Here is a 22874-nt window from a genome sequence, read left to right as displayed (position 1 = left end):
AGTCTCAGAATTTTCTACTACGTGAAAATGTCTTGAGCACTGACACGGTTACAATTCAGTAATTCAAACTTGTGCATATATATGTCAATAGTGAAAATGTAATTGGTGACTATTGCGTAATAAGTACCTAACTACTGACAGTTGCGGATACTCTCGCCGACTTCACATAGCGTTTTGTTAGTCAGCGTTCCTTGTCTTTGAAACCTTGGCTTACGATTGCTCGTAAGACTAGATGGCAGTCATCATGTCGCACATATCGTTAGCGAATACCCCCAGACAAATTTTTAAACAGTGCTTACGAACGATATATAAACTTCGTGGATTCGGCCCCTGATGTCCATCGGCGAAGATAATCTACTGCCGAAATTGTTGCTGTAATGCATTTCATTTATTTAGATTATGACCGAAAGCCCTGACGACTGCCACGTGTGGTGGAAGGGGTATAGTAATCTGTATGTTTGACAACTTGTTTATCGTGTTTTCTAAAAAAATGGCGTCGCTCTGCGCCATTCGCTCTCGAACGAAAGGCAATGGGCAAGTGGGGTGTCAGGGTGAGATACATATAGGTGGTAGGAGTGTGATGCAAGAGTGTGGCTTCTATGGGGGTTTCCCTGATTTTGATGGGACCGTCTTCTCCGCTCGAAATTCCAGAAGGAAAAATCCACACCGGAATAGGGATACTGAACCTAACTTATAGGATGAGCGGCCATGTCACCGTGTGTTTTTTGGGAACTTTCACCCAATACTAGTAGCTTCCATGGTGGACTCTCCACCGGTATTGTGGCCAGCGCGCCCTTCATCGTTGTTATTCGAAGGAGATATAGGAAATGGGAGTAAGGTGCAGGGGGTGCCATTAGAAGTAGATGAGGAAGTCTCCCTCCTGTACAGAGTCCAAGAGGAAGATTAATATGGTTTTTGCAGGTGCCGTGTCTCGGTCCCAACGACGTCCACTCCGCGAAAAAAAAAAAAGAAAGACTTTGTCAACTGCACTGCACGGTCCACGGAAACATTGGCTCTTCTTTCTTGAATCAGTGGTTGTAACCTAAGTAGCTTTTTTTAATATGAGAATTTTCTTTTGTGTGTGTGAGAGAGAGAGAGAGAGTGTGTGTGTGTGTGTGTTTGTGTTTGTGTGAAAGAGTGCGTGTGTGTGTTTGTGTGTGAGAGAAAGATTTGGCCAGCTGTGCGCATTCTCGTGAATCAGACAAACCAGTTCCACCACTCGTCCCGTAAAAGGTGGTTCCCAGAGCCGCCCGTGACGGTGCACGAGTTCACCATATAGATCGCTGACGCAGTTGGCGCACGCGGCTTATATATATAGCTCGGGGAAAACAGGAAAACGTTTTCGTTGCTTCGCGAGCAAAAAAACGCAGTGCGCAGGAAACAACCCCGACGAGTACCGGCTGCGCGTCTATGTTCTCTGGAAACTGCATGGCGATCACCGTTTACAAGAGTGAGTATAGGAGCCCACTTAGCTCACATCAGCTGTGGTATTCACATAACTTCTATTACACAAGTGTTTGCGCGCGATTTGCCGCTGGAGTGCCAATCGACTCATTATATCGGGCCTAATCGTTATCTTGATTAGTTGGACGCCAGAAGGCCGGCCAATAAGGAAATCTTTCCTACGCAAGCCGTTTCCTGATTACAGGCCCTCGATCTCGCTTGCGTGTTTATTTGGAGTGCTGACATATTTTAAAGGGACCGTAAAGGGCAATGCCAAATGAGGTTAGGCTGGCAAATGTTTATTTATTGTCATTCATTGGGCCGGAAAGGGTGATTACTATAGCGAAGAAAATAAAGGATAAACTTTTTTTTTTTTTTTGCACTGAGACCTCAGTGCCGATGCAATGTGTGACGTCATGAATCTCAAGGTAACTTATCGGGCTTCAGCCTTTTTAACGTGAGAAACTGGACGAGGTAAGGTAACGGTTTTTTGTCAATGCTATATATTGCTTCTCGCGTTTCTTCGGTGTTACGAGTACGGAACTCCGCCTTATACATTAGCACTGGGATTGGCCTACGTTATCACCGGGGCGTTATCACTGGGTTATCACTTAACGGTGTCGATAAAAAAAATTAGGGCAGCTTCACACTATAGTGGTGCGAAGACTGGGCAAACAGCGAAGCTAGCGCTCCTACCTAGTTTTATCTCGGTTCGGCAAGGCTTTTGCGAGGTTATGCTTCGAGACTCGGCCACGTTTTGCGCAAGTACACTCGGAATCATCGACAGCCCAAGGAGCAATGAACCCTCAGTCGTTAAAGTATCCGGAGGCTTTTGGACGCTCAAACGCTTTTGCTCGGTTTCGCGGGCTCGTACGGATCTTCTGCGAATCACCGACGTTTCGCCGCCGCTTCGGCGGCGCGATACTCGGGATCGGACCGAAGTCGTCTCACTCGCTCTTCCTCCGCTTCGGGAGTGACGCTCTTTTTCGGCCCTTCGCGGCGATGTGCTCGGCGCGGTGATGGGCGGGGCTTTGGTGTCGCCGCGGCGGTGACGCGGAGCTATATATCCCGTGGGTCGACGCAGTGGCGTCACGGCTTAGCTCCGCCTCTGCGCAGCCGCGGCAACCACTCCGCACGGCGCGGTGACGTCATGGCTCGGAAAAGCTAAGACGAAGCGATGCGGTGCGCGCGATGACGTCACTGCTCACGCAGCTGTGGCGAGGCTCGGCGCGGTCGGCGCAGCTGGGGCGAAGCGCTGCTAGGCGACGCATGGTGCCGTCATCGCCAGGCGGAGGTTTTGCGGCGTACACTCGACGGACCATCCTCGAGCTTAAACAGCCTCGCTAGTTCACAGGGGTATGTGCGCTATTGCGCTTGGACCCTTTCTGCACTACCTCCAGGATCGGCCCACAGTTTTTGTTCGCACTACGCGGCCTAACCAAGAGTTTAAACAGCTCCGCTGTTAAAACGAACAGAATCGAGAGAACGGAATCGTTACATTGTAGTGGCCATGTTCTCCGAACTTGTTTAAAAAAATTATATAAACTTGGGCCTTTACGGCGCCAAAACGGCATTCTGGTTACGAAGCACGCCGTAGCGTGCTTCGTAATGACTCCGGATTAATTTTGATCACCTGAGATTATTTAACATGCAATTAAATATAAGTGCATGAGCATTTTTTTTTCTTTCGCAAAGTGGATTGCGGCTGCTGCGGCCGGGATAGTACCAGCGATATCGAGCTCGGAAACATGGCACGGAACCTGTCCTGTTTAATATTTTGCTCCTATAAATTGCAATGTAGTCGTTATTTGACTACTGCCTCATCACGGATGCTAGGGCCTAGTCGAGCTGTTGAAACCAGCTTTTTGCTTAAGCATCCCTTTCCAATTTAAAATTTTGAGAAAAATTGGGTGATTTGATTGATTGATTGGTTGATTGATTGACCGATGAACCAATTAACAGACCGGAGCAGACGCTGTCGAAATACAGGACGTCACACCGAACTTCTGTTGGAACTTGAGAGCGCAGTCCCCCACCTGTCTTTTTGATTTGTCTCTTTTCTGACTTGCTACCAACACAGCATGTTACTATAACAGTTTATCTTGACATTACCCCTTAATGTCCGTTCGTGGGAAACACCTCAGGAGTAATAAAGAACTAAAACTTGAATTTTTTCCATTCCACCCCCATCTGAATGAGTCCGCCGCGACTGAGGTCGAGTCCTCGAGCTCAGCAGCGCCACGCCCTAGCCGATAGGCTACCGCGGCGTGTTAAGTTCGCTGAAGAACAGAAGTGTGATACTAAAGCACTGCATGTTGTTTCAAAAGGATGCAAACGTGGGGAGGCTGGCCAAGTAATAAATCGGAACATATTCGAATATAAACTAAAAAGCGAGCCACTCGTATTGAATGACTGGAAATTATTGAACAGAAGTTATCTGACCCGTGCGCTCGCTGAAGAACTGTTGCCTCTGCACAAAAACCTGAGCTATATTCCGCGGCAGAATCATTCGGAACAGTCCTCACAGCAGTCGTTCTGTTTCCGTCGACTCTCCGACAAGTGCTTTTTTTTTTTATCTCTTACATATTCGGAAGAAAATGATTATTCGGCAACCTCGAATAGCGAATTCTCGAATCAAATACGAATCGAATAGCAGGGACCATCCGGTTCGTATTCGAAAATTCGCACATCTTTGCTATTTCCAGGTTTAAGACGAAACTTAAGCTCGGGCCTACTTGAATTTCCTTCGTAAATTTGCAACGCAGAAATTGTCACATTGTACAACTATTCGCTAGTCTCAAATTATACTTGTTACATTTGAAGAAATATGGTAAGTTCTGGCGACTTCTCGGGGCAGTTATATTATTTATTCTATAAGTTCTTATAATTTTTATTAAGATTGCCCAATTTGGCAACCTGCAAAAAATAAACAAAAAAAGCGAATTCATGAACCAGTTTGAAGCTCCGTACCTCACCAAAAACATACCGAAATTCTGTAAACTGCGTCTATTATGCAGCCTTTAAGGAAGCAAATTAAATGTATTTGTTTACCATTAACCTCCGGGTGTTTTACCGTTTATTACTTGAGTCGCACATAAGTGCTATTCATAAATCATTCCTATATTTCAAGTCAGGGCACGAAAAACATATTCTCTTCGCTTTAGACGTCTTATAGACGACGATTACATAAATGAAATAATCGATCTTGCCGGGAAGTTTAATAGCAAATCTGTAATGAGCCCTGAGATTCAAGATATATCGTGAGAGCTCTTAACATAGCAATGATTCAAAATAGCAAAGTGGACGAATTATGACTTACATACGCGTTTCTAAATGTAATTATGCAAGAGGCCCCAATTAGAGTCTCAGACTACTGACTACCATTTCTATGTCACGTATACCAACATATGTTGTCATGTATACCAACGTATCTATACGAACGAACAGCTCCGGTCCAGTTCTACAATAACTCGTGGACAGAACCAAAAGGGTAATGAACGGGTTCATCGTTTCGGATTTGTTGCTTCTAATACGGGCTTTTTTAACGCTGTGTTTCACTGCTTGTGCACGACTGTGCGTCACTATAGAACTGCATGATAAACGAGGAAATTGGACGTGAGAAAAAAAAAGAAAAGTCGCAGTTTCGCCAGAAATGTGAGGCATCGATTGCTTTAGCAAATTAGTAGACAGCTATACGAAGTAAGGATAGTAGATTTATCGGCCGTGTAAAGTTGTAAATATTCGCTTACCAACTAAATAAACAAGCACGGTGTCACGCGCGCACAGGTAAACATGAACACATCTCGCTCGATGACCGCGGAAACTCGTCAAAACGCTGGAGTGAGAAAGCGCGCCAGCGGCAGCGAGCAAATTGACCTTCGCGCTGCCTCTCGTCAGAGCTTCAACGCGAACGTCGAAAGCACAGCGCATACGAAGATACCCGCACTCGGCGCATGCACTTCGTACCCATAGCAGATCGCTTTGAAGACGAGGCCCCCGCGGGCGCACACTTCGGCCACATAGCAGATCGCTTTCAAGATAAGGTACCCGCGCGGCAGCTCTGTCAGCAGCAGCGCTAGGGTGGCCACCCTAGCAGCGGCAAGAGCAGAACGCAGCCCCCCCCCCCCCCCCCCCCCCCCAGCCCCACCGTCTCCGTCGCCTCCTCCCCGTGCCCCGCGAGCGAACGAAGACCGTGCGCTTCCGGCCGCCTTTCTCTCTCGCGTGCGCGAGATTAAGCTGCGGTTGCCGGCTCACCCTCGCACGCTTTCACTCGCACGCACAGCGTACAGCGCGCGGCGATGGTTTTATCGCCATTGAACTTTATACGGAACCTCACGGCGACGGCGACGGCAAAAATGAGCTTGGAGTGTCCATATAATTGCTATCGCAATAAAAAATCGCACACACACGCATTACGGTCGAAGCGACTTCAGCAGTTTCATTCGACAGCCTGAAAAGTTCCCATGACGTCTGAGGGCAGCAGTGCTTGTACGTAACTTCGAATTACTTCTCTAGATGTCAAAATTTTATCTATCTAATTTCTTTTTGATCTAGGTGTTTAATACACTAAGCGGTAAACTAAATGCAGAAGGGAGTCGCTACAAAAAGAAAATACGTACTAAAATTCAATTAATGTGGCCAATAAAAATAACGATTGTCATTTAGCCGGTACTAATATATACCTTGCTGAAACTTTGCATATAGCAACTACACTTGCAAGTAACCCAAGAATAGCAAATTAGATGATAGTACAGCAATGATAAGCATAATGTTAACAGGTAGGAAACGACAGTGTGTAAGTTAGAACACGCTGGTGGCTGATTACGAGGAAGCGGAGCTGGGTGTAAATGATGCGGTGCTCAAAACAGGTAACTCGTGGTCGAGGTGTTGTTAAAGAAAAGAAAGAGCAGTCAGGGATGGTGCGCATATGATAAGACGAGTGACTAGATTAGAAAATTTGCAGGCATAGGCCGGATTCGCCTGACTCGATCGGTACAGAGTCAACTGCCGAGACCTCCTCTGGAGAAGCCTTCGCCCTGCCGCGGGCCAGATAAGCCGGTAAAGATGATTGCGATGTAAAAAGAAATTGTGGTATGAGAAAGGGCAGAAGCCGACCGAGGTAAAAAAATTAAAAAAAGGTGTCCTGAACCGATGCCTTACTCAGAATGAAGGGTAACAAATGATGAGCGCGAGGTTTATATATCGATGAACACGTGACCTGAGGTCCGAGCGTAGATACGGTTAAGATTTCTAACATACGTATTCAAAGTTCTAGCAGTTGTCTAGATAGATACCCAGTGATACGAAATAGAGGCGCCGATTAGAAGTAATAACTGCGAGCTTCTTTTAGTTGATTCATCGCCCGCTGTCAAGATATGTAGAGAACTGCGCGGGACGTCCCTCGGGCATCTCGTGCTTCATAACAAGCCAGTGACAATCTTGCGACGCGCTCACGTGCTCAGAACCGGGAGGAATAATTACCGATGCACAATAACTGGGCATATATGTGACCTTCCAGATACACGCATTCGGACGAGTGTCCTCCCCTGCACGGACCTCGACTCCGTCATTGACCCAGCCGGGAACCTTGCTCCAACTGCCGCGTCAACTTGTCCCCTGCGTTTGGCATTGTATTGACTGTTTGACACGCGGCGATCGCTCGCTTCCGTCAGCAGCAGCTTCGTGAGATAACGGACAAGATCCGCCTTGGCTTACTTCTATACGCTCCCACGAGCACAGCAAGAGGCGCGCGCAAACTCCGGGTTTAATATCTCGCTCGGTGATAACGGCAGCATCTCGAGGCACGCGACTCGCAAGAAACGCGCCGTGGAGGTTTTGTTTTTCGGGAGCAGGATGTGATGTCGTCACAAGAGGGGGGTCTTGTGCTGCGCAAGGCGAGGCTGCGGCGCGCGCGCGCGGAGCGCGAAGTCGTGCCTTTCTCCTCGCGCATGCGCGCGTGACCCGTGAGAACGGACAGAATGTGTTTGCTCGGCGCACGTGTATGCACTTGTATGCACGACATGTTAAAAAAACAAGACATCGCTGTCCTAACTTAAACGCGTATATATATCTCGTCGCACTGGTCAACAACTGTGCGAGTTTCCCGTGCACACGTGTAAGAACTGTGTAATTTTTCACCATTCTTTTTTTCCCCTCCTATTGCAGCCAAACACTGTAACGGCCTTCGTCACAATATCGTCGCTATCACGTGCCCATCACCTTTTTCTAGCAAATTTGACTGTGTACCTTTTGTCGCAATTTGGAGTGTTTTATTGCTTCTTTACGTGCACTCTCCCCTTATGTAATACCCCCCCCCCCCCCTAGTGAGGTCTTTAAGATAAATAACTAAAATGAAATGAAAGTTTTAAATGTGGTAGCGATCAGACTAGCGAAAAAGTGTAATGCCATGGTGTTTTTATAACAGTAACGGCTAAAAGGAAGTCTGGCACCGCCATCAATGAAGAAGAACTTTATTGGCGAACAAAATGCTCAATGGGTGGAGCCCCTAAACAAACTAAACTTATTCAGGGGACAGTAAAGAATGTAGTATAGAGTTTATTGTCCCGAAGAAACTCGTGGGTTATGGGACACCGTAGCGGCGAGCAAGGCTCCGGATTAATTTAGACCATTTGCGCTGCTTTAGCGTGCACCTAAATATAAGCCCATGATTGCGTGTGTCATTTTTTCTTTATTTTTCCCCTGTTCCGTGCATCGAACCCCGGACTTTGTACTCAGCCGCGGATCGCCATAACTGCTGGCCCATCATGGCTGGTATATACAGATGCACATACAGGGGGGAATGAGAAATTAAAGAGACGCCAACGATAAACACTAAATTGGTTTAGGTTAGTGTGGGAGCATTTTAAATCATTTTTTTTTCATTCGTCTGAAATAAGGGATTACACCTTTCGTCAATAGCGCACTTATCGCAAAATAATTTCTCGCATATGGGTTGTTTTGTGGCGCATTAGAAGTTCTCGTGAATTACTAACTTCGGTTCTTGGTTATACTTCAAAATGCAGTGCAGCCTTCTTTCTTATTTTTTTCTTTTTTTTTTTTTCGTGGTCGTCCTACAGTAGACGCTGTCAAGATCCATCTGTTGTGGCTCACTTCCTATGACGTTGTGGTGCTGGGCGCGATGTCGCGAGTTCGATCTCCTACCTCAGCTACCACTTTCTGGTGGGAACGGAATTCTAGAACGCTCGTGTGCATTGCTTTGGGTGCACGTTCGAGGTGGTCAATATTGTTCCGAAGGCCTCTACTGCGGCGTCTCTCATAGGCCCTGTGCTGCTGTGGGACACTAAAATCAGTCAAGCAATCATTCAGTCAGTCAGTCAATCAGTTATTCATTCAATCAATCAGCCAATCCATCGAGTATTCAATCAGTCAATCAATCGAATGATCGATTATTCAATCAATCACTCAATCAATAAATAAATCATTCTACCAATCAGTTAGTCAATAAATCAGTCAGTCGGCGTATCAAAAAGGCTGTAGGCTATGCTTAAGACTCCCATGCTTAAATAAAAATTTCAAGATACCGAACTCAGTGTGGCAAGTACGATACATCGGGAACTACAGGGATAAACCTCAAACTTTATTTCTTCCTAATAAACTAATCTAGTTGATTATAGAAGTAATCAAAACAATTCCCGAGCACACTCCCGGCTTCCATCGCTAGTGCTCTCATATCAGCTACACAGGACTCGGCTTGGTGTTGCTTTGATCCGTCGCTTCACACACCTCATCGGCCAGTCGAACAGCCCTGATTGTGAACACTGCCAGACGGCCGAGACGTTGGAACACATATTGTGCGATTGCCCAGCATATATGATGGAGCGAAGGACGTTGGAAAATTCCCCAGCCAGCGTTGGCAGGCAACCATGCACTGTCGGAGGACGCTATCCTCGGCCCAAGGCCTGACACTGCAACTTCAATGCGGGCAACTAAAGTAGAGCACTGCACGGGCTCGGGCTTACCCGAAAACCCAGGCCCGGCCCGGCCCGTGGGCCGGGCCGGGCCGAGTAGAGCAGTTTTTTCACGGGCTCGGGCCGGGCTCGGGCACGGCGTGTGCTTTTTGACCCGGGCCCGGGCTGGGCTCGGGTTTTTTGACGCGGGCCCAAGCTGGGCTCGGGCTTTCTGTTGGTATGCATGTAACGTGCAGCGAGTTATTTTTGGGCGTCTCAACTCTGAAAAACATGTATTTTTCGGTCTCGGGCCGGGTTCGGGCCAGTTTCGAGTCGGGCTCGGGCCGGGCTCGGGCCTAAGGTAAAGGGGTGGTGGGCCGGGCCGGGCGGGTAACGTAGAATATTTCCGGCCCGGGCCGGGCCCGGGTCTCGCCATAAACGTTTTGATCGGGCTCGACCGGGCAGCCCATCGTAAAACCGAGCCCGGGCCGGGCCCGGGCTGAAAAAATCGCCCCCGTGCATTGCTCTAAACTAAAGCGCTGTTTGAGTTTCCTCAGGACACGAAACTCGACGAGCGGATGTATATAGTAAAGCCAACGTCTAATGTACATGAGCACTCATCACTTCTTCTATCATCATCATCTATCCCACTACTTTCACTCCCCCTCCCTCCTTCCCCAGTGCAGAGTAGCAGACTAGAGCACACTAGCTCAGGTCGACCTCTCTGTCTTTCCTATCAATAAAATCTATCTATCCAATCTCTCATACTATAAACGCGGAATGTCGCTGGGAAGACAAAGACCTTGACCACGGAGCAAAAGTAGGCCGCCTGTTTGTCAGGGAAGCGAAATTCCATGCGCGCATGCCGAGTGACGAATGTTTTCAAAACCAACGCGCCGTTTGTTCACCGCCGAGAAATGTACCGGCGAGGTCATTGCACCCTGTGTATACGGAATTATTTTCCGCGCATCTTCTTTCGTATGCGATACCCGTTCATCGCTCACGAAAGTAAAAGTGAGCTTCAAAAAAATCTTTAGCTGGCGACTTCTACATCGCGATACGTCAACGTCTGCGCTTCCACGCGCATGCCATTTGTGCCATTGTATCTCGAAAGCTCTTCTTATTTTCGTTTTTCTTGAGTCTACTGATTCTCCACCTCGCACGCGGTGATCCTCAAGGCAATCACGTGAGCTTTTCACAATCGGATAATTAGTTATTTATGCGTTCCAGAAGTATTTCTTGAGTGAGTCAAGCTTGTATACGAACAGGAAGCGAATTCCAGAAGTTCTTTTTGTTCTTCTGTTTGTTACTGGTCGGTCGCCTTTACTTCTATTATCTTTGCCAAAGGCATTGGTTAGAACCTGTTCTTACGAAGCCCTTAGCTACAAGACTGTTTGTCAGCACCGGCCAGAATTTAGTTTTTTTCTCTCTCTGTCTCTTTCATGATAAAAAAGTACATAATGGCGCATACGTATGTCGCCATGTTACTCCTCGTCTGATTAACAAGAATCGTTGAACACGTAGTCTTGTACACTCATGCAGATAGCTTACGTAGAATGCACGCACAATGACATTGCCGCATAAAGTGTCAAACCAATAAAACAACATCGCAAGGAAACTCTTGAACCAAAAGTGTGATCAAGAACATTGATTTAATGTTTACCGACACTACCACACAACAGGAAGGGCGACAATGCAAGTAAACAACACCGTAAAATATAAACGAAGCATATTTCCGAAATTTTTGTAAAAGCGGACCGCATATTTATGCCGGCATCCGCTAACAGCATCCAATAAAGCCGCTCCAACATTTTCGTTCTACAAATTCAGTGGTCATGTTTAAGCATAAGCTGCATTTTGACACCAACTCGAATCGCTTTTTTTTCCCCTGTGGAACGTAGAAATCCGCTTCCATCGCTGTAAACTACTGAAAAAATCTTAAATAATACTTCCTGGTATTTAAAACATTGATGTTATATTCGATTGATTTATGGGTGCGACGAACGCACAAAGGCAAGGTGCCTGAACTTCCGGCAACAACTGTCAGCGTCCGTTCAAGTGTATTTTTAGTTCTTCGTCGTTAAACGAAGACTATGTTGCTTTCTAAGGGAACATACGAGTGAGCCAATTCAAGTTTCAATAAAAAATTTTTTTTCTCTACCAGAACGGCCCCATTACGAGATGCACCTTGAAATGTGTGACGTCACAATGACGTACCAACGCTAAAGTTTCTGCCGTAAATTCAAGGTATACACCGGCCTTTGATCGTTCTCGCCAGTAATGTTTACTGTCAGTTTCAAGGCAAAGATGATCACGATGGCTATGATTAGGACATTCCTAAGGGAAACCGCAATAGGCTAAAGTCATGGCGAAGCTGCATAGCGATGGTTGTTTACAGGCTCTTGATTCCTTCGATTTGTTATGAGTCACAGCCGTCTGTGTCGGCGGTGTCAACAACACGTTCAATGCACGTTGCTTCACACTGGTGTGCGCCCGCCGCGGTAGCTTAGTTGCTATGGCGTTGCGCTGCAGAGGTTGAGGTTGTGGGTTCGAACCCGGCGGCAGCGGCCCCATTTAGATGGAGATGAAATGCAAAAGCGCTCGCGTACTTAGATGTAGGTGCGCGTTAAATAACACTAGGTGGTCAAAATTATTCTAGAGTTTCCCCCACTACGGCGTGCCTCATAATCAGATCGTGGTTTTGGCACATATGAAACCCCAGAATGTAATGTCGCACCGTTACACAGGGTACACGTGAAGAATCATTAGAGCGCACGCTTGCCAACCGCTCATCTACATTGTGGTACCTTTTTTGTTACAACCACTAAATAACGCCGTGAGTGCAAGCGACGTCCAGGTATGTTTAGCTGCGCCTCAAATGCAGCGTGAAATTCAGTTCTTTCACATCGTCCCTTTGCATAGCGGTGGTTAGCGACGTGTACAGGAAATAGCTAGCGTTCTTAACGACACCAACAAATAACAGCGTATAACAAAGCTGCCGGAAATAACTCAAAACTCCCTTACCCGAGTCCTGACTCTACACGTTCAATAAATAATAGAACATATATGTTGCCGACGTCTTCAACGCCCATCGAAGCGTGAAGAAACGCAATTGATAGCGTTATTTAAAAAAAGCTTTTAAAAAACTTGGTTGTATTTGTCCTGTTCTTTGTACTAAATATCGCTGGTGACTGTTATCGTTGAATTATCAACTGAAAAGGGAAACAGAGTTGCCCGAGGCCTTTGGAGACTGTTGAAATGGGACGGAAACGGTTCGGTTATCGTTTATCGTGGCGTTTATCGTGGTGGGGGGATGGTAAACACTTTTTCAGCGGTTATGCTTCAAGGACCCTTTTCTTCAACGTCGTGCTGTTTCTGGGTTGTAAATATGGCGTACATATCGTCGTCTGTCCAACGTCCTGCTGCTTTTCGCCTGTTTTTCTCAACATCAACAAAATTGCGAATGCAGAAAGTGACATTGCCACATCCGTGATTTTTCACATTCGAGAATCAACATCGGCATTCGTGATGATAAATTGTGACGGCCTTGGCCCGTCGATGACGTCAGTTTGCAAAATAACGTAACGACGATTGCTTTGTTTTTGTACTTTATACTATACTGTAAATTCGTAGAAAGACCTTTCCATATTGTACTCGGAGGTCCAGCTACCGTCACACTTTATCCGAATAATGAAGACACGTCTATGGCGGCTTAACATCGACGAACACGGGCTGTAAGGAGCAAAGATCGAATGCTTCTGAAGGAAGACGCAGGCAGCTAAAGCATTATTCGAGGCATCCCAGCCAGAAATGTCGAACACCTTCCGCAGGAGAAGCGAAACGGCGCTCAATGCGCGTTCTCGTTAACTGTGACAGTCACTGTATATATACACCGAGCTTTGCCGCATCGCATCTCCTAACGGAAGAAGCTAAACGTCGTTTGTCGCCAAGAGTTCGTACACGATGCGGAAACTCGCCGTTCGCGACGTCGCGTCGGCGTTTCGCATTTCCTGAACATCAAAGTTAGTGAGCCTACATGCAAGCGCTGTGACATGCAAGCGCTACATGCAAGCGCTTGCATGTAGGCTCCCTAATCAAAGTCCTTGGCGAGCGCCGCGTATCGGCGAGTATTCGCCGCTCTAGATCGCGTGCATTTGTTCGCACCCTCTCCCGACCCCGCAAACCAACGTACTACGTCGGCCAACGAGCGCGCGCTCAAAGCCGACGCACTCCATTGTGCTATTTTGTGCGCGGATTCCGAAGTCGCGTCTGCCGCTCTGCGGCGACAGGTGAAGCTTTGCTCTGCGAACGCAGTCGCCTGAACAGCCGGGAGACTTTTGTTGGTGCGTCGTCGTCATCATCGAATAGAGAGCTCGAGTTACTCCGTCTTTTTGAGGCAACAACTACTGCTCCGTCTCTTCGTCTCGATTGCATGGGTAAGCTAATTTGTTTTTAGCAGAACTCGTTTTGTTCTTCTTCTTCTTTTTTTTCTTTTTTTCTGGATAGCGTGATGGTTAAAGTTCAGCCGGAGCTCCTGGGTTCTTATTCACAAAGAAACGTTCTCACACTAGAACTGCTCATTAGGGCAGGAGCGAGGCGTTCGTGCTGTTGAACACATTATTAATAATCTTATCATAATAATATTAACGAAGGTGACCAGCTAATGGCAAAACAGCTCTTAATTACCAACGCAAAGCTTTGGGAACTCGGCCCGAACCACTGCTACGGAACAGTTTGCAGAACGATATCAACTTTTTTCCGCCTTGATGCATCTTGAGGGTCGTCATATAGCTCTGATTTATCAGCCAAGCAGGTGACACGCGTTTGGCAATAGCATCCCGCGGATACTTCGGTTAAAGAAACTCTGTTTTGACATGCGCCCCTGTGTTGTGTAACTTGGAAAGAGGTACATCGGTACATACGAAGGAAGAGATGTGCAGACAAGGCTGTATGTGTCCTGCATTTTACGTTTTGTGGCCGTCGTAAAATAGGCCAGTTCGTCAAGGCTTATTGTGTTGTTGTCGTCGTCGTCCTTTATCTTAAAGTGAGAGAGCGAAAAGTGAAGGAAAGAGAGGTAGGCCAGCCATACGCAGGTCCGGTTTGCTACCCTATACATTCTAAGAAAAATCCGGCGCTTCCGGGCGCTTCCGGGCCAATTGTTGTCACCTGTCTTTCTCAGCTCATCGCAATGCGGCCGATGACTAGGAGACATGCCGCTTTGTGTTCTTTACCTCTCCTGCGTCGGTAAACAGAGGTTGAGCTGTCCTCCTCAGGGCGCTTCTTCCCTGGTCCTATAGATGTTCTAAAAGGGTCGCCATAGATGTTCACAATGTGTCGATATCAGCACTACTGTTCGCTTACACGCACACTGGTATTCCGGTACAAGTCTACCTATTACCACGCTATAGTGTGCCAGCGCTTTTCTAAAGCTCCCCACGGATGTTCTAAACAGGCTCAAGGGAACGAAGCAGTGCGCGAGTGTACCTTGAGCACGCGCGTCGAAATATGCGCCGCGATGTTATAGCGGTAAGTACCGGGTGTTTTGTGCGAACACATTCAAAACTTTTTAACGGTTGCCTGTGACAGATAGCGCAATTCTAATTGATGAGCTGGTCTACTCGAAGAGGTGGACGTTACATACACAAGGAATTGAAATGCATAATCGACTAATTAACAGATGTTCGCTAATTACGTTTTGAACTGCTTACCTCATGGCCTATACTGCAATTTACAAATTCTAGCCGTGGAGTTCGCAAGGCGGATCCACTGGTAATGAATTCTCAGGATGACACCAGTTCCGAGATATTAATTCCCGAACTTTGCGGAGAAATGCATTGTCGTTCCATTTTTGTGCTTCAATGCATAAAGCGCGCACTTTGTTAAGAAAGTAACTGGAACGCCAATGCATTTCTCCGCAAAGTTCGCGAATTAATATCTCGAAACTGGTGTCATCCTGAGAATTTGTTCCAAGTGGATCGGCCTTGAGAACTCCACGGATAGAATTTGTAACTTGCAACACGGGCCACAAGGTAATTAGTTAAAAACTGAATAAGTGCGTTTTTGTTAATCAGTCGATTATGCATTTCAATTTTTGTGCAAGTAATGTCCGCCTCTTCGAGTAGACCAGCTCATGAACTAGAATTGTGCTATCTGCCACAGGCAGCCTTTAAAAATTTTTGAAAGTGTTCGCTGAAACACCCTGTATATAGCGCATCCGCGGTGATAGAGAATGTGGATAGGTTCGCAACACTGCTTTGCGCGTATTGTGCGAAAACCATGGAGGCAGACGCGGGAGACGCGCGTTGATGTTGCTTGCGCTGCGTGCGATGAACCCGTCGTTCCCACGAAACCAGCCGCCGTTGTCGCACCTGCTGTGATGGGGCCAGGATACGGCGCAGTGCATTGACTGAGCATCGGAATGCGCCGTCGCGACAGCCGAGTCGCTGGCACCAAAAAATGTGCACTGTACCTGTTTATATCGACAAAAACACTCGCTTCTTATCTTGTTCTCACGGAACTGCGTAGTGTCATCCGTAAGAAGCCATTAAATACGTTTTACGATTAAACATGATTTGCATTTGACGCCATTCGTGCTGATTCGGAGTTTCGTGATGCTCCAGAGTTTGTATATATATATATATATATATATATATATATATATATATATATTAGAGCACTGCACGGGCTCGGGCTTACCCGAAAGCCCGGGCCGGTCCGGGTAGAACAGTTTTTTCACGGGCTCGGGCCGGGCTCGGGCTTTCTGGTGGTGTGCATGTAACGTGCAGCGAAGTTATTCTCGGGCGTCTCAACTCTGAAAAACATTATTTTTCGGTCTCGGGCCGGGTTCGGGCCGGTTTCGAGTCGGGCTCGGGCCTAAGGTAAAGGGGTGGCGGGCCGGGCCGGGCGGGTAACGTAGATTATTGCCGGGCCCGGGCCGGGCCCGGGTCTCGCCATAAATGTTTTGATCGGGCTCGGGCGGGCCACCCAACGTAAAAACGGGCCCGGGCCGGGCTGAAAAAATCGGCCCGTGCAGTGCTATAATATATATATATATATATATATATATATATATATATATATATATATGGAGTGTTTCATTTTAGCTGAACCCAATTTTTTAAAATTGCCCGTGGTAGATAGCACAATTATAATCCTTGATCTCAACTACTCGATGAGGCGGCCATTACTTCCACGAGAAATCAAAACGACTAATTCAATAATTAGCATAATTACGGTAATTAATTTTTACTTCAGTATTTTACGCCACATCTTTCAATCTGCGAATTATAGCCGCTGAGTTCGCAAGGCGTATCCACTTGGAACGAATTCTCAGGACTGAACCAGTTTAGAGGTATTAATTTTCAAGTGTCCGACGAAATGCATGGGCGTTCCATTTAACTTTTTGAGGAAAACGCTGTTTTATGCATGGAAGCACACACACGCACACACACACACACAGCGAACTAGAAGAGACACAGAGAGGCTCGATTTTTGTTAGTCACGACCATATAAAGCCAACTGGCAATGAAGCCAAGAAAAGCATAGGGGTAATTAGCTGTGGTTGAAATTTTAAATGTAGAAAATAAGGGAGCAGAGAGAAATGAAAGGGTGGACGAAGAGACAATTAGTTGCCCGTGGGGACCGGACCTACAACCTTCGCGCATTACGCGAGCGATGCACTACCAAGTTGTGCTACAATGACGGCCGTGGGTCCGTCCACTAACTTGGGTATTTATGTGTACTAGATGTAGCCCTGGGAGTGTTAGCCAGCGCCACGCAGAGCCACGGTGGGCCGATGTGGAACACCCTCTTTTTTTTTTTTTTTTGCACGATGGCGTCCTGTGACACGTGGTCCTAGGAGATCAGGCACGTGGCTAATAAACCATCGTATGCTGCGTAATGGCAAAAAAAAAAAAAGAACAAGAACAAAAAAAAAAACAATTGGACATTTTTTTTATTATTTATGTATCCGGGTCTGCTGGAAAGATAGGTGGTTCCACAGCCGGCAAATTTTTTGACGCCGTGGCGTATTTTTCCATCACACATCGCGTCAACATAAACTGCGAGCATTTTCTCATAACCGCCCCGCCCCTATTCATCGTCAGAGCCCTCGCACTAACAGCGCATGGAGCTGGTGCAAGCATGCTTCGCTGCAGGTATATACCTGAACGAGGAGGCATAGCAGAGTTAAAGCTGTTATTTTTCAATGCTATCACGTGTTCAGTCGTGCAACTTCAGGCAATATGCCAAAGCATTCTGTTTTCTCAAATGACACAAGCATTACAGCAAAAAGTATTAAAAATCGACATTTTCTATCTATGTGTGCGGTTCTGTTCGAAAGATAGGTGGTTCCACGTGTCTGCATATAGTGCATACACAGGGTGCACACATAACGGACGAAAGACGTGTGCAGAAACTGTGTTCTTATTTCTCGTGAGTTTTCTGTGCACTCTGTATGTATAGATATTTTCGCCGTCTAGAAGCAGAAGGCCTTTAGCAAACTTCCAATCTTGCCCTTTGGAGAGCCTGTTAAGTTCAGCGGGCGAGGAAAGCAAACACAAGGTGCAGTAGAGCCACCAATATATTAGTTCCCGCAGGACGGCAACACTTTTGCTTTGCAGTCAATCAGGGGCTTGTACTCACAAAACGTTCTTACGCTAGAACAGTTCGTAATAGCAGATGCTAACCAATCGTGAAGTTGGAAATATTAATAGCGAAGGCGCCGGACAACAGCAAGCAGACACCACGTGACGTCAATCCACTAACCAACCCGCTAAAACTGTACAGCGCCGAGGATGACAAGTCCGTCTTTGACAAAGACAAGGCCCACCTATATATCGGAATCTCGGCCAGCCTGTCTGAGGCATTTTATCCCTATTTGTGAAACCTGTATCCCGCTGTGAGCTTCAATCTGTCGGCCTCCATATTGGCTGTATACAGTATGCGCAAAGGTGGTGCTAGTGGTGGTCGGGGTGATATTGTTGGGTGAGCGACACGGTCTGCTTCATCCTAGGAGTAATTCTAAACATGTACGTGGACTCGGACTAACCGCCCCCTATACACGCTGGTTCCGTGGTTCCCAGCCAAGCTGTGAACGACGCGCGAATGTAGTGTGGTATGTACAGTCAGCGACAAAAGGTTTACGGACCACGCTTTCTCAGAAAACGTTCAATTCCCGAGCAGCCTGTAGCAGTAGCCAGTAAAACTGTATACGACAACGGTGTTAGCATATTCTATAGTGGAGGCCCGAAATGCAAATACCAAGCTGCGTTGTGAAGCTGCGGAGATATTCAGCTTTTTCTCAGATTTCATGGTTCGTAATATTTTGTGGTTGACTGTATAGTCGAGAGAAAAAGCCTAGAGTCCACGGCATAAGCAAACGAAAAAAAGGAAAAAAATTAGAAGAGAAAAAAAATTAGCAGCACCCCTGGTCCCCAAACTTTTGCTCTCGCCTATACACTTTGTACTGAACGCTGAGCCGCCAGTCCCACATATGCGCCTGTGTCTGCGGCTGCAGCCTTGAACAGCCGGCAGGCGCTCGCGCTGTCCGGCACGCTATCACCGTGGCTGTATTAAGTCGGCCAGTGTCGAGATCAAGGTTGACATGCGCATCTGTGTTCAGCGTTTCGGTCTGTATATGTGCACACGCGCCGGCAAAACTCAGTCGGGACGACGCTGCGTCGCATCACTTTTAACGCGATAGCGTTTAAGGGCCCCGTGTCGCAGAAAATCCGGTGTCGGCGCCGGCGTCGGCGGAGTTCACCGTGAGCGAAAACTTCCGTATATATTTATGTGTATGGCACACCTTGCTATATGACATGCGGTATACCATGCATTATGCGGGTTATATTGCCACACCATTCTATCACTAAAGTTGCTCATACCTTGTCTTACATTGTTGACAAAGTTATTCCTCGGAATTTTAAGGATGGCAGCCCACAAACAAATGTCATGCAACAAAAGACCAACAGCGCATTCCTTTCGTTTTAAATCTTCTCCGGCTGAAATATTCGAACTGCGAAACAATAACAAAAACTTGAAAATGATGTAACTTTTTTTTTTTTTTTTTTTGGGGGGGGGGGGGGGGGGCGGCTGTGCACTACCTCCGGGATCAGCCCGCGCAAGAGGCCGCGTTTCTACTAGTAAGCTCGCCTTCGTGCATAGCGTTCACCGCCAGCGTTTCTCGGTAAACATTATACGGTTAAATAGCTGCAGTTGCCGGGAAGCCTGAGAAGCAGTCAGGGATCTTTGAAGAGATCTCCTGGGTCTCAAATCTCTCTTTGGCATTCCACTCTTAAAGGCGAAGCTCAATCGTCCTCCAAGTTTTTGTACCCAGATCGCGATTGGGGTGTTTGCGTGCGTACATTCGTTCTCTGATTTGCTTGTGTTCTGTGTGTGCATGTGTATAACGGGGAGATGGGGCCAGAGCTGTTTTGTGAGAGTATTTGTGCTTGTGCTGTGCCGCTGTGTCTGCACGTGTGTTTGTGTGGCTCTTGCTCACTTTTCGCTCCTCCGCACAATATATGCACTGGGCACGCGTACAGGTAAACATACGCTAGAAGTCTTTATTGTTAGTTTTAGGGTACCAACCATGTATAAAGGCGATTTCTGTAGATATGCACAAACAAAGACTCTGTAGCTTCTTCCGTTTTTCTTTCGTTTTTATATGTTCAACACAGCATCACGTCCTTGTTGGCGGTGTTTATGCGTGATTGAGAGTTGATTACAAACGATATGCAATTTGGCAGGTTGGTGTCATGTACAGGTTAACCTGTTAAGTGCACGCATAAATGGATCGTGGATACTTTATAGACGCAACTTAGCGGGAGGCTAGGTATTTTAATTACTTAGTAAGCTCAACAGAAATGGGCTCTGAAGTTAGACTATACCGCAGTCGAGTGCGCTATATATTCTACTTCCTGCATGCGTTAATTCTGTGCGGTTGGTCATACTCACGGAGTTGACGGATGCAGCATTTCGTCATCAATTGACGTCACGACTGTTTGTACTTGCGATTAATTTCGGCAAGAACTTCTTCTCCACCAATAATTTCGATTGGCCTACAATTACTTTGCTTAGTCCACCAAGTGGAATGGGGCACTGTCTTCTTGTAATAACGAATAATGAAATTATTGATATGGTATTGTCTTCTTCCGGGTTCATCTATGACAGCTGTAAGCGACGAATTCAACCTGCTAAACGCATCGCATGCGTCTGGAATAAGATCATTTTATTGTTATGATCAACCGAAATGATGTAATCATTTCGCAGTTATGATGGGGTTTCAAGTGTAGGTGTAAGATTCTGTGTAATGATCGCGTGTACGTCAATTAATGACATGTTTTTAAACTAAAACTCGTGAGTGGAGCATTTTCCTTCCCAACTTCTACATGTCACTCATCACTAATGATAACAATTAACGGAGAATTCGGGTGATTTAAGTGTATGCATCAGTATAATTGAAGTCGCTCCAAATCACTTGCAGCTTGAGCCGCTGAAATGGTTTCAATGCTTAGTGACCCGGACGACATATATTAAAAATACACATTTTCGATGTCACGTGCGCACTTTCACGTGCTTCACATACGAACGGTTCCCAATGTTTCCGTTTTTGCAGATATACACATGACGCTTGCCAGCAAAATATGCACAGTCGAAGGATTCCTGCGCAAAGTGTTCGCTACGCGGAAGCGCAAAGAGTGTACGTAGTTTCATTCTTAGCGGCTTGTGAAAACACCACGCGTTGAAAACAAATAAAGTAGTGGCGATTCCCTTCTTGTGAACCTAGTATTTCCTTTCTATATGAGTAGCCGCAGTGGGCACAATATATCCGTCATCTGACCTTAAAAACACGCGTCACACTCGATGGCCTCGGGCAGAGGAGGCGCTGCTTTGCGACAGTGTTTGATCGAACATGCCTGTAGTCAATTTGTGGCTCCACGTCACTCGTGACGTCGTCGCTGACGACTTCTCCCTGTTTATGACGTGACGTTGTCGTCAGCAGTGGCCCTCAGCGACGAGCGAGCCGTTAGGCTTAACTTGAGGGCAACAGGGAGAACATGGGGAGAGGCTATAAGAACGCTTGTCTCCGTTCAATTTTGCAGCAAGCTCCGGATCATATTTTATCTGTCTGCGCAAACACTATGTATACAGTTTCGTTGGGAACACGTTTATACAGACGGCGCCTGTCGCAGACGCAGCAGTGTATAGCAACGAGTGATCGCGCCGGAATTTCAAGGTGGACAAAAAAGAGAGAGGGGAAGGGGGTTGAAAACATACAAAATGTAATTTAGAGCGACGGCGCTTTTTTTTTCCTCCTCACGTCAATCAACCTTGAAAAGCGAGCGAAGTTTTGGAGAGAAGATAAGCAGAAAAGGCAATTAAGTGGATTGCCACATTTAGCATTGTGCGACGACGAAACACAGAGACACGTATGCCGCATCTGGCGGGCGAATCGAGCGGGCCCTAGCGTGAACTCCTAGGTCAGCATATGCACTCGTCATGGCCATCAGTCGTTGTGTGTTCTATCGGACTGCATAGCAACTCTGGTAACACTCCGTGTGGCGAATTCTCTTTCGGGCTCTTCCTCCTGGTTTGTGTTGTTTGAAGTTGTTCCGCGCGCCCACTTATGTTTGCACGAAACTTGTAGTGCCCACTTGGGGCTCCGCGGCTTCGGAAACTTCAGGTTTGGAGATGTAGTGGATCTCGTCTATATCGCAGCACCTAACAACCAGCATAAAGCGTTCATAACTTGTTTGTTTCCGTATACTGCCTCTTGGTATTACTTAAAAATACACTTGTTGATGAGTCAGTTGGCTCACGTCCTTAGAAGTACGCGCGTAACTGCGCAGTAATGTTACGTGACTGCGCACTTTCCATCTACCCTTTCTTTCTGTCCTGTGTGACCAGCACTTTTGTCACATGGCAAGGAGCATGCAGGAGTATCCGGTCACCGTGCCAATATATTCTTATCTAATAATGTCTATAAAAAAGAGGCTCTAGGGAGTTTAAGCCTGGCGTATACGTGTCATAGACCTTACGATATTGCAGTGAAGCAGTAGGCAAAAGACACTTTGTGGCGCTATATGTGCGAGAACGCTTCGTTTTACACACCTATACAGGCACGAAGGCGTAAGCATCAACAATACATTTATCACGAAATTATGTTTTTTGTGTCGTTTGGTTTTCAGCGAGGACTATATATACCGTGCAACAGAAAAAACATTTCGAACGCATTGTCGTTCAGCATTGCGCCGCAGGACGTTGTCACCACAACAGCTGTTTCCGTCTTTTTTCTTTTTTTTCCTGCATCACCACCAGTTTATAATGAGCACAACTAACTCAGCGACGGTAATTCGGTAACAGCACTCCGTACGGGAGATCCATACGGGGCTGGCTAGGCAATTAACGCTTAGAAGCGGTCTCGTATCTATTCCATGATTACAAAGTTGAAGTGCGAGAGAACGACGGGTGCAACCTGGAAGGCTGCATTCTGGACTCTTTCAAATTCCGTCTTATTGTCAA

General features: G+C 46.7%; 1 protein-coding gene across 6 annotated transcripts in view; it reads left to right on the top strand.

The window, feature by feature from the left end:
* LOC119452739 (uncharacterized) overlaps positions 1-22874 on the top strand; it is a 51617-nt gene that overhangs the window by 12834 nt on the left and 15909 nt on the right. For 2 of the 6 annotated variants that reach the window (XM_049667328.1, XM_037714692.2), the window contains exon 1: positions 20961-21051. The exons of 1 other annotated variant lie outside the window; for it this stretch is intronic. In XM_049667328.1, the coding sequence (XP_049523285.1) occupies positions 20976-21051 (76 nt within the window). In that variant the 5' untranslated portion in view covers positions 20961-20975. Of the gene's footprint in view, positions 1-1313; positions 1451-13565; positions 13787-20960; positions 21052-21818; positions 21943-22874 lie in introns of those variants that run through there. 3 more of the 6 variants (XM_049667325.1, XM_049667327.1, XM_049667329.1) reach the window with 3 other exon arrangements.

This window comes from Dermacentor silvarum, chromosome 5 (genome assembly GCF_013339745.2).
Source record: "Dermacentor silvarum isolate Dsil-2018 chromosome 5, BIME_Dsil_1.4, whole genome shotgun sequence".
NCBI classification, from domain to species: Eukaryota; Metazoa; Arthropoda; class Arachnida; order Ixodida; family Ixodidae; genus Dermacentor; species Dermacentor silvarum.
The sequence above is the reverse complement of the archived record's forward strand: the minus strand, read 5'-3'. Positions and strand labels throughout refer to the sequence as shown.